This window comes from Brassica oleracea, chromosome C2 (genome assembly GCF_000695525.1).
Source record: "Brassica oleracea var. oleracea cultivar TO1000 chromosome C2, BOL, whole genome shotgun sequence".
In the NCBI taxonomy this organism is placed as follows: Eukaryota; Viridiplantae; Streptophyta; class Magnoliopsida; order Brassicales; family Brassicaceae; genus Brassica; species Brassica oleracea.
Genome location: NC_027749.1, coordinates 3,456,229 through 3,469,029, shown reverse-complemented (window position 1 = coordinate 3,469,029; position 12,801 = coordinate 3,456,229). Strand labels below are relative to the sequence as shown.

The 12,801-nt window shown below is 32.0% G+C and overlaps 1 protein-coding gene across 1 annotated transcript in view; it reads right to left on the bottom strand.

The window, feature by feature from the left end:
• The window catches only part of LOC106327041 (formate dehydrogenase, mitochondrial-like), an 11,173-nt gene extending 1,563 nt beyond the window's left edge, over nt 1–9,610 (bottom strand). The window contains exons 1-2 of the mRNA XM_013765045.1: nt 9,432–9,610; nt 8,549–8,723 (exon numbers count right to left, since the gene is read on the bottom strand). Coding sequence (XP_013620499.1) covers nt 8,549–8,723; nt 9,432–9,518 — 262 coding nt within the window. The 5' untranslated portion in view covers nt 9,519–9,610. The remainder of the gene's footprint in view (nt 1–8,548; nt 8,724–9,431) is intronic.
• Between the last annotated feature and the right edge of the window lie 3,191 nt (nt 9,611–12,801).

The following is a 12,801-nucleotide window of genomic DNA, read 5'->3' as shown; positions in this document are numbered from 1 at the left end:
GAAAGGTTTAATTATTGTAATAACGAGTGTTAATCCAAAACTATACTCAGGTAAATTTAATTAAATTTCATGAAATTTAAGTTTATTCAATTGGAAAGATTACTAATTACAATGCAGGGTATTTATATTTGAATACAACGTGTGCTTCCAAAATACTCTTTGATGACCCAATAAATGCAATTAATGATTTCAAACAAAGGTAAATTTTATAAGTTCTCAAACAATTACAGATTAATTAATTGTTTTTTCTAGAACTAATACATGTATTCAAATTTAAAAAAGAACCCTCCCGACAATAGAAGGCAATATTCTTAATGGAAATGGTTCTGTTAATTTAAGTCAACATACATTTATTACAATCTCCAAACTTCTTGATATTCTTTCAGAAGAATTCGAGCAGGTATTTATATGTATAGTATTTAATTTTTTTCTTCACAAAAATACTACTTGTCTTTACATTTTTGCCAACAACAAGTTCACAAATTATTTAAATTCTAGGATAAGGTCTTTAGGTGTCAAGCCAAAATTATTGAAGTATGTTCTAGAAGTGGCTGGAATTACATTTCATGTGATAAGTGTAAAAAGAAACTAAAGAAAGATGGAGACACACTTGTTTGTGAAACCTGTCCTCATCAAGATATTACCGGTTCATTAAGGTTAACATTTATATATATATTTCAAATATTCATATTGCTTATTTTTTTTTTTTTAATAATATACAAAAGTTATGTTATTGAAAAGGTATCGGGTAGAGTTAATTGTTGATGATGGTTCAGATACAGCCTCTTTTATAATATTCAACAAAGATTTAACCAAGATTCTAAAAAAATCACCAGTGGAATTAATAAATTATATTGTAAGTTATTTCATGTCAAATAATCAGTTTATTGTTTTAACAATTTTAAGTTAATGAATCAATTTAATATATAGGAAACCATCAATGATGTTGAAACGGAAGAGAATGCTGTAGTGTCTTTTCTAAATGAAAATCTTGTTGGTGAAGAATTTATTTTCACTATAAGAATAAATTCATATAATTTTAGATCCACTTCTTCTGGTATAACAATCATCGAGACTCATAAAAAAGACTCTGCTACCAACAATGTAATTGTAAAATATTTGTAATTATTAAATCTCTGTTTTTTTAGACCTTTAAATTTACCATTTTTGTATATATAGGAAAATATAAATAAAAGTGACAGTCATATTAATTATAACTGTAAAAAAGAAGAGGATTCTAATGAGTATGTGGGGAAGATGAAGAGTGGACAGAAGAATGAAGGATCAAGTAAAAACTTTGGTAGAAGTCATTTGAAAACAAAGGAAACTAAAACAAAAAAAACTAATTTAGTGAAATCTGGGAAAGAAAAAGTTAACTCAAGTAGTGATCGACCAACAAGAAACAAAAGAATGAAAGTTGATTCTTACAGATGGATATAAAAGAATTTGTAATTTAGACATACATTGTATTAATAATTTTTTCACAATATTACCTGTTAAATATTATTTTTAAATTAAATTTTATTATGTTACCGTTTTTAAATTCAATTCCTGCAAAAGAAGTAGTGACATGTACAAATTAGTTTATAGTTTCAATTTCCTTTTTACAAGTCTCCGTGTAAAGAATTAGTGAGAAAAGTGAGTAAAGAAGAAGAATAATTACAATTTATAAAATCTCAAAGGTAATAATTTCATTCCAGGGTTAAAAGGAGATGATGTAATAGTGGTTAAAAGTCATGAAGCATTGCACTTTATAGTTGCAGTATGTTTATCAAATACGGAAATAGCACAAACCAGAACCATACAGCAGAACTAAACATCATAACACATAGAGAGAACCATAAACCCGAACCAGAAACGGAACGGTCTCAAACCTAATCTAATTACCAACCACCACCGCCGCCTCCTCCGTAACCTCCATCATCACCACCTCCTTATCCCCCACCCTCACGTTTGCCACCTTCACCGTATCCTCCGCCACCACCTCCTCTCGAGGAGTAGCCACCTCCACCACCACCATTGTATCCACCCTCGCGTCTTCCACCACCGAAACCACCACCACCTTTGTAACCGATCATACATTAAAAGAGAAAGGGAATTCATCATAACACATAAAGAGAACCATAAACCCGAACTAGAAACGGAACGGTGTCAAACCTAATCTAATTACCAACCACCACCGCCGCCTCCTCCGTGACCTCCACCATCACCACCTCCTTATCCCCCACCCTCACGTTAGTTTTACGTGTTTGGATAGCTAAAAATCCAAAACGAAATAATGAAATTATTAGTCTTAACTTTCTTATACTTGATGAAAAGGTTTGTGTTCACACATACAAATTTGTTAATTTACATTCATGATATTGCCGATATTTTCCTGATGTAATTGGTAATGTTAATCCAATCACAATTTGATATTATTTGTTTTTGGCTGCAGAATGAAACCATTGTTGGTTCTATAAATAATAAATATATTCAACAATTTGAAGAATATTTTGTTGAGGGAAACATTATATTAATCACTGATTTTGAAGTTTGGAAAACAATAGAAAATTATAAAATTTCAAACCATCGGTTTCAATTGCGTATTAATGATCAGTCAACAATAGAGATTATTAATGATGCTGAAGTTTCAATTGAAAATGAGAAATTTGAATTTTTCAACTATGACCAATTTCGATTGATAGCCAATTCAAATAAACAATTTAATGGTTGGTTTTTACACATAAGTAACAAAATAGAGACATATATTAACCCTATATGTTTAGTTAATGGTTTATTGTATTACAGATGTAATAGGTGTCATAGAAGAAGGAGGAATGTTGAATTTAGAAAACATTGATATGAATTCAAAAATAGTTATTGATATAATAATAGAATGGTGAGAATATGGTTTTTTTAATAATATATTTTACAATAAAGACATATAAATTTAAAATTTTGTTATTTTTAAAATACAGTGGGAGTAAAGTACGTTTGACAATTTGGGGTGATCAAGTTAGTAATTATATAAATGGAATAGGCAAAAAAAATCCGAAAGGTTTAATTATTGTAATAACGAGTGTTAATCCAAAACTATACTCAGGTAAATTTAATTAAATTTCATGAAATTTAAGTTTATTCAATTGGAAAGATTACTAATTACAATGCAGGGTATTTATATTTGAATACAACGTGTGCTTCCAAAATACTCTTTGATGACCCAATAAATGCAATTAATGATTTCAAACAAAGGTAAATTTTATAAGTTCTCAAACAATTACAGATTAATTAATTGTTTTTTCTAGAACTAATACATGTATTCAAATTTAAAAAAGAACCCTCCCGACAATAGAAGGCAATATTCTTAATGGAAATGGTTCTGTTAATTTAAGTCAACATACATTTATTACAATCTCCAAACTTCTTGATATTCTTTCAGAAGAATTCGAGCAGGTATTTATATGTATAGTATTTAATTTTTTTCTTCACAAAAATACTACTTGTCTTTACATTTTTGCCAACAACAAGTTCACAAATTATTTAAATTCTAGGATAAGGTCTTTAGGTGTCAAGCCAAAATTATTGAAGTATGTTCTAGAAGTGGCTGGAATTACATTTCATGTGATAAGTGTAAAAAGAAACTAAAGAAAGATGGAGACACACTTGTTTGTGAAACCTGTCCTCATCAAGATATTACCGGTTCATTAAGGTTAACATTTATATATATATTTCAAATATTCATATTGCTTATTTTTTTTTTTTTTAATAATATACAAAAGTTATGTTATTGAAAAGGTATCGGGTAGAGTTAATTGTTGATGATGGTTCAGATACAGCCTCTTTTATAATATTCAACAAAGATTTAACCAAGATTCTAAAAAAATCACCAGTGGAATTAATAAATTATATTGTAAGTTATTTCATGTCAAATAATCAGTTTATTGTTTTAACAATTTTAAGTTAATGAATCAATTTAATATATAGGAAACCATCAATGATGTTGAAACGGAAGAGAATGCTGTAGTGTCTTTTCTAAATGAAAATCTTGTTGGTGAAGAATTTATTTTCACTATAAGAATAAATTCATATAATTTTAGATCCACTTCTTCTGGTATAACAATCATCGAGACTCATAAAAAAGACTCTGCTACCAACAATGTAATTGTAAAATATTTGTAATTATTAAATCTCTGTTTTTTTAGACCTTTAAATTTACCATTTTTGTATATATAGGAAAATATAAATAAAAGTGACAGTCATATTAATTATAACTGTAAAAAAGAAGAGGATTCTAATGAGTATGTGGGGAAGATGAAGAGTGGACAGAAGAATGAAGGATCAAGTAAAAACTTTGGTAGAAGTCATTTGAAAACAAAGGAAACTAAAACAAAAAAAACTAATTTAGTGAAATCTGGGAAAGAAAAAGTTAACTCAAGTAGTGATCGACCAACAAGAAACAAAAGAATGAAAGTTGATTCTTACAGATGGATATAAAAGAATTTGTAATTTAGACATACATTGTATTAATAATTTTTTCACAATATTACCTGTTAAATATTATTTTTAAATTAAATTTTATTATGTTACCGTTTTTAAATTCAATTCCTGCAAAAGAAGTAGTGACATGTACAAATTAGTTTATAGTTTCAATTTCCTTTTTACAAGTCTCCGTGTAAAGAATTAGTGAGAAAAGTGAGTAAAGAAGAAGAATAATTACAATTTATAAAATCTCAAAGGTAATAATTTCATTCCAGGGTTAAAAGGAGATGATGTAATAGTGGTTAAAAGTCATGAAGCATTGCACTTTATAGTTGCAGTATGTTTATCAAATACGGAAATAGCACAAACCAGAACCATACAGCAGAACTAAACATCATAACACATAGAGAGAACCATAAACCCGAACCAGAAACGGAACGGTCTCAAACCTAATCTAATTACCAACCACCACCGCCGCCTCCTCCGTGACCTCCACCATCACCACCTCCTTATCCCCCACCCTCACGTTTGCCACCTCCACCGTATCCTCCGCCACCACCTCCTCTCGAGGAGTAGCCACCTCCACCACCACCATTGTATCCACCCTCGCGTCTTCCACCACCGAAACCACCACCACCTTTGTAACCGATCATACATTAAAAGAGAAAGGGAATTCATCATAACACATAAAGAGAACCATAAACCCGAACTAGAAACGGAACGGCGTCAAACCTAATCTAATTACCAACCACCACCGCCGCCTCCTCCGTAACCTCCATCATCACCACCTCCTTATCCCCCACCCTCACGTTTGCCACCTTCACCGTATCCTCCGCCACCACCTCCTCTCGAGGGGTAGCCACCTCCACCACCACCATTGTATCCACCCTCGCGTCTTCCACCACCGAAACCACCACCACCTTTGTAACCGATCATACATTAAAAGAGAAAGGTTATTCATCATAACTCATAGAGAGAACCATAAACACGAACCAGAAACGGAACGGTATCAAACCTAATCTAATTACCAACCACCACCATTGCCGCCTCCGTAACATCCACCATCACCACCTCCGTATCCCCCACCCTCACGTCTGCCACCCCTAACGTATCCTCCGCCACCACCTCCTCTCGAGGAGTAGCCACCTCCACCACCACCATTGTATCCACCCTCGCGTCTTCCACCTCCGTAACCACCACCACATTCGTAACCTTCCATACATCAAAAGAGAAAGAGAACATGTCTTTTCGTTTTGTTGTAAGCTACTGCTTGTATAGACACGAATAGAAACAGTTATGAGCATCTTATTTAAAAAGTCCAAATGAAAAGAATAGTTGTAATTTGAAGGGTCATGTCTTTTCACCCACTGATTAGTTCCTCTATAAATACAGTTTGACACTTTATTTTAAACTCAACAATAAATCTTATTGAGTTAGGCAAAATGGACATAGTTCCAGGTAATTTCCACTTAATGTATAAACTATCTTTGTTAAAACAAAACAATCAGTTTTATAAAAAGTTATTATTGAAGTATCTTCACGTTTGGTAATAAAAATGAAACAATAATGATAATTATAATAAACTAATGTATTATATTTGTTATAATCGTGAGAAAGCAATAGTTATCAGAAAACTTGATTTTTTAAAAATTACATTACTTGTTTATACTGTAAGTAAGTATTAATCTCTATATTTGTTTTTGTGGTAAAGTTTCCAGCGTGGACTATGTGTCTCCAACCTACAATTATTATGTGGAAGAATATATAAATAATGAATACGAAGGAAAGATCATAGTAGAAGCTGATATTATCCAAGAAAGGAACAGAGAACCTGTTTCATTTTCATATATTTTCACAATTGAAGAATTCATTTGTGATGGGCAATCTGCAATAAAGGATTATTTATTTAATTCCTTCGTTTCTGGTGGAGTGCACATTGATACATCTTTATCAATCATAAATAATGCAATTACTATTGCTAGGAACGTTACATCATCATTAGATTATGGCCCAAGGAAAGTACTTCGATTTGTTTATTTTCTTCAAAGTGTTCCTCGAGAAGTCTCTGTTATTGAAAGTTTTCTGCGAGAAACGTCTTTCCTTAATGAAGAAAACAATCAACTAGAAGCAGCCATTCAGCAGTCACTAGAAGATGTGGTGGTTAATTTCACTCCAGCAAGTAGTTCTACAATTAATTCTTTAATTGTTGAAGAATATACAGGATGCATTTGTGGGTGTATTAGTTGTAAGAATGAACAATGTGTTATTTGTTTGGAAGATTATGCTATTGGGGCTAAAGTGACAAAACTAGATTGTGGTCACAAATTTGGTTATGAATGTATTAGAAAATGGCTAAAAACTAGTCATTATTGTCCAATTTGTAGGTACGATTTACCAATGTAAATATAACATTTGTGTAGTTAAATACAATTTTTTATGTAAATATGTGTAGTTAAATACATTGACATTAAAATGTTGCATCTTTCGTTTTTTTATATCTATCATAAGTGATTGTAAATAAATATCTATATATATAATAAAAAAGCGCATTACAAGTTTATTTTTCTCTCTGAATCATTACCAGTTTATTATCCGTTGATGGGAAGATAATTCACTAACGAAAGCTTTGATTGTGTTAAGAAAGAACAAGTTTATTCAAAGTAACTTTTACAATGTAACTGCCTGATGATGTTGTTTGTAATATTTTAATGAAGGTCTTCGAACAGTTTAGTAAAGATTTTTGTACTCTGTAGGTTAGTGAATAACTATATTGAAAGAGTTTCACAATCATCTTTTGTTTTAAGAAATGTACAAATAAGTAATATGTTCAAACCGCCGTATAATGGAGAATGGTTTTAGTATGGAAAACTTTTTGAAGATTGTGCGTGTAATATCTATCTTGAAGCGTTGTTTTTACCAGGCATCAATGAATTTTATTTTAATAGAGACAAAAAAGGGTCTCAGTAGATTCAAACATGCTACAACTAATATGCATTCGTAGTCGATGTATATATTAGGTTTTATTCTTATTGGAGAAGGAGTTTTTTTTTGTAACTGTTGGAGAAGGAGAGTATGAGCAAGGATCGGCATTAATTAAATAGACAAAGAATAGGAGACTCAAATTACCCTAAGGAGTGATTTTACTCTCTCAAATAAGAGGTTCAATTGTAGTACTTAGAGATCGAATCCACAGAGAGCTAGGGCACACAATAGACTATAGAAATCAAGATTAAGCTATGCAAATAGTTTATAAAGCATTAAATCAATGAAAGAAAGGTGAACAAAGTAGTTGTTCGATTGGTTGATTGAGGTTGTAAACAATTAGGAGAAATAGCTAGACCTAGGGATTTATCAATCAAAAGATTCAAAACTACAATTCAAGGATGCTAATGGTTTATATATTCAATTCTAGAACTCGATTTTAATATGTAAGCAGTCCAGCTTTCGCATGCAATTGCTAATCAGATGTCTAAGTCCAGTCTCAGCTGTCACTTGTTGACTTGGAGCGAGCGTCGATCGATGCTATGGCCTGAGCGTCGATCGATGCTTCCTTAGACAAGCCACCACCTTGTCAACCACAAAAGCCACAGATTATTCTGGTTTTTAACATTTTATTATAAAAATTTATTTAAAATAAAAAATGAGTTAAAGGGGTTATATTAATTTACATTAAAATAATACCTATATATAGAAAGCTTGAATGTCTTATTTTTAATATTTTTTTACATAAATGTTATTAAGATAACATGTACTAGGATACATTAATCATAGTAACTAACTCAGTCCTTCAACGTTAAAACTCGAGACAATAAGATAACAACAAATGTAATAAAATCATCTTGCCATTGACATTGTCTTATTTAATAACACACATGTTTTTAGCACATTATAACAACTATACTTTATTACAAGACCACCACATCAATGAAACTTACATCGTAGTTCGATCATTACAATGTAACGAAATTTTTAATTGCACTGAGCTGCCGCGCGACATCGCGCGGGTACAATTCCTAGTAATAATAATAATAAAATAGTTTTTTTAAGTGATAAAAATAATCTTATGTACGGATGGATGAATACTTACCGCAGTCTGGACCTTCTTTGTCGTCAGTGACAATGTACTGATGTCCTTGTGATTCAAGCCAGTTGCGGATTCCTAAGGAGTTCTCGACGCAGCCGAGGAAGTTAGGGTTCTTGGAAGCGTATTCGTTGGCCTTGTAGAAAACTCCAACAATCTTTTTGCTCTCACCAGAAGAAGCCTGTTTCATAAGCCGGTTCAGGAAACTATATACCATAAAGTTTCTATATAGCCGTTACATATTAAGGAAAACAAACTCCAAGCATGTAAGTTTTAAAGAAACCGTGTCTTAAGACTTGTGTGTCAAGTTTTAAAACTGACGTATTTACATTCAATTAGTATTATTTATAAAATCCCAAACGTTTTATAAGCTTGTTTAGAGGCCCATAATCTTGCAAGATAGCCTAACGAAAATATCTTGCCGTTTAATAAATCAAGAAAGAAACACCATGTAGTCATTGCTTCTTTTTTTTTTTTTTTGTCAACTTTAACATGTAGTCATTGCTTCTAGGATGAAAAAATGAAATAAATCAATAATCAGAAAGGAGTGTTTTAAAAAAAAAAAGATCAATAATCAGAAAGGACAGTTGTACTTTCCTAATTTCCGTCACACGTTAATTACAGTCATGCATGCATTGTCTGAATCATTATCACAACAAAATGAATTCTTCAACACCAAAACTCTGGATCTCATCAATTTGAGTGAAATTATACGGAAAAAGGTCTCAAAACCTCCATCAATTGCGCAATATTAAAGTATTAGACAAACAAACTTAAAAAACGTACACAAGTAACACGAGTTTCTCCAGAATTACCTTTGATGGCAACCTTATAAAACTTACTATTAACACCAGAAATCTTGAAAAAGGAGAGAGATAGAAGATCGTACATGAAGGTGGCGAGCAAAGTAGCCAGAAGACGAAGAGGAAGAACAGGCTCTAATCGCTGCTCCGGTGAAACGTCGCATAGCCATCATTCTCAGTAGATCAGCTCTGAAGAGTTTAAAAAGAGTTTATTATCAATTTGGTTACTTCCTTGGTAGACTTACTAAAGGGAAGGAGAAGACACAACTACTTATATACACAGTTGATGAAAGTTCACGCACCTGAACCAAAACCAAATCGTCCCTTTGTCCAGCCAACGTGACACGTGGCAAAGAAGATATAACCGACGGCTGCCAAGCCATTATTGTACTAATTTGGTATTGATGTTTTGTGATAATTAAGTGTATATTTTATGAAAAAATCATAAGTATTCAAGTCATATATTTCTCTCTTTTCTCAGTCTCTGCATCTTTAAGATGGAAAGATTTCTAAGCTTTTTTGTTTTTTCATACTGCTTAACTGGCGATTTATTTCTGAGTTAATTAAGATATCTATTATATTTATCGGATTTATTTCTCCATTTTCGAATTTGTTTCTCCATTTAGCGGATTTTTCATCTGCTTTTGTATGTTTTTTCAAGTTTATTCAGAAATTATGAAAATTTAGATTTTTTTGGACTATGCTTTGTCTGATATTATGCGTAGATTTTCATTCTCGGATATACATATCGGATTAGAGTCTAGTTTGTTTGAATCGAGTTGATTGTGATTGATTAGATATTTTAGTCCATGCTATAAATTTAGGACCGAAAATGTAAAGCTCAATATTGGCCCATCTACAGGGCCTGGTTACTATCAGGTACTAAACGGCGGCGTTAAGATTCTCGTCATCGAGACTCATTTGGTGATGTTTTTTTTATGAACAACTCAGTTGGTTGGTGATGTTTAGGGGAAACAATGTGTCTCTGGCGAGAACTTGTGGAGTTTCCCCCGATGTTTTCCTTCTCAATGTGTATAAACATTCTATGTGCAAAGTGGGTCAACTGAGACTCGCTGTTAGTTGGCTTGGAAATAGAGTAGCCAGCGTTGATACCGTCACTAGTTACAACGTACAACACTGATTCGAGGTTTATGCGTTATGCCAACATGGTTTGGCTGACGAGGCTTATGAATTTTGTAAAGTTGTGAACGTTGCTAGAGCTAAGCCTTTAGAGCATCATTATCGCTCGTACGTAGAGCGTATCTTAAATGGGGGGTCCACAGTTTACATAAAAACCGTGCCTTAGAGCATGATTATTGGAAGGTTTTTAAAGTGGAGTTTTTAACGGAATATAAGAATATGTCTCTTAATTTTTAACTAAAAAAGCTAAGAACCGGCTCTTAAATAAGAGTTTTAAGAGACGGTTCTTAGTTTTTTTAATTAAAAGTTAAGAGACGGGTTCTTATATTCCGCTAAGAACTCTTCCTAAGAACCTCCCAATAATCATGCTTTAAATGTGTGCAAAATAAGAGACGTTTGTTGTAGATTTTTTGCACTGTTCGCGGGTCCCACCAACACGTGGCGTCCCGTAATTGATGCGTTTTTTGATTAATTTTTTTTTTCCAGACAAAAAGTAAACTTTTTTTTTTAAGAACCCTTTAGTGGGTTTGTGGGATAAAGATGGCTTTAGTGGACTAAATGGAGGAACTAAACCTCATCACTCACACTATACTCATTAGCTCTTGCCTCTTACTATAGTCTCCATGCCATCAAGAAGCCTTCAAGGATATGGTAATGAGTGGGCAGAGCCGGCTCAAATGGTGGGGCTAGCAGGCCGACCGCCCAGGACCCATGGGCAAAAGGGGCCCATAATTTTTTTTGTATAGCGTTAAATTTTTTGGTTTTAGATATTATTATTTAGGCGTTTCAAATCTCCACATGGCCGACTGAAAATGGGCAGCGTCTTGAATAAGTTTTTGCAATTTCTCAGTTTTAGGCTCTAAAGTTATGTTTTCCTGTTTTGTACACGGTCATAAGAAATTAATTATATATAATGCTTGTAGAGCTAAACCGGAATCATACTATGATACCATTATTATTTGCCTATTTGGTTATTTGTTAACACGTTTTCATCAAAGATCATTGAACGCTAAGAATGTCAGGAGGAAAAGGAAAACCCATTAGAGTAGGCCTTATAGAATCACAAGTGTTTGTGAATGCATTTGATAACGTGTTATTTTTTTTAATATATTTTTGTTTCTTAGATACAATTCAACTTATATTTACCGGTCTTTCTCAGCTTTGTTTTTTTTTCTTTTGGACTTTCAGATTCCTATTCCTAAGTGTTATATTTACTTTTATTTGAATTTTTTATTTAATCACACAAAAGGTGCTTCAAGTAGATTTGTGGCTTAAGTGCTGATTAATTCGAGTTTGATCGTATGAATAACGTTTTTCAGTCAAATGATTTATTTTGGCTATGCCATTAATTTCTGTTGGTTTTAGATTATGAGATTAGTTATTTCAGTGAGCATAATAAGATGTTACACATTTGTTTTGCTTGTTTTGATAAACATCATTGTCTTACTTTCTTGCAAGCCACACTTTTTTTGCTTTCAGGGCGTGCAGAGAGTTTAAGCCGGCCCTGTGAGTGGGTTTTATCCGGATGTTGTTATTATTATCTTAAATATTAACTATTTATCATATATCATGATTATAAACATTCTATTTTTAGATCATTCAGTTTGTAGTAGCATGCATAAATCATCACATAATATTTGAAAAGATAGTAAACTTGTGAACCAACATATTCCTTATGAAATACCCAAACCTGATAGTAAAATCATCCATATTTGAATGATAGCATGTCCACATAAAATTTTCGATTATAATTCATACGACGTAGTTATTAGAATTGTTTGAAAAAAGAACTTATTACAATGAAAGGTTGCAGAGAACTATTACTCCTCTCATTGACCCAACTCCCAGCCTTAAGAGTTTAATATTTCTAGAATTATAAATGCGCCAGCTCTATCGCCTCTGCTAAAAAAAATACTCCTATTTTCTCATAATTAATCGTGTACAAATGCCATTGCATTTTCCAAATAGATTACTGTTTGTAATTATATATATGGTAAAAACTCTAGAAATTAATAATGTTGGGAATATGGGAATTTATTAATTTCTAGAGTTATTAATTTAAGAGATTCTTTTTTAGATTTATATTTTCTTATTTTTAAGTAGTGTAGAAAAATGAAAAAAAATTATTTGTTTCATTATATTGTACACTGGTTAGTGTTTATACATTTGAACTTTAACTATTTTAGTAGAATACTGATATAGTTTATGTATGAATACATATTATATAATAAAAATTCACTTTTATATCTAACTCGATAAAATTAAAAATAAAACTAGAGATGAAATTCATATTTGAAGAAAGATACAATAAAAAAA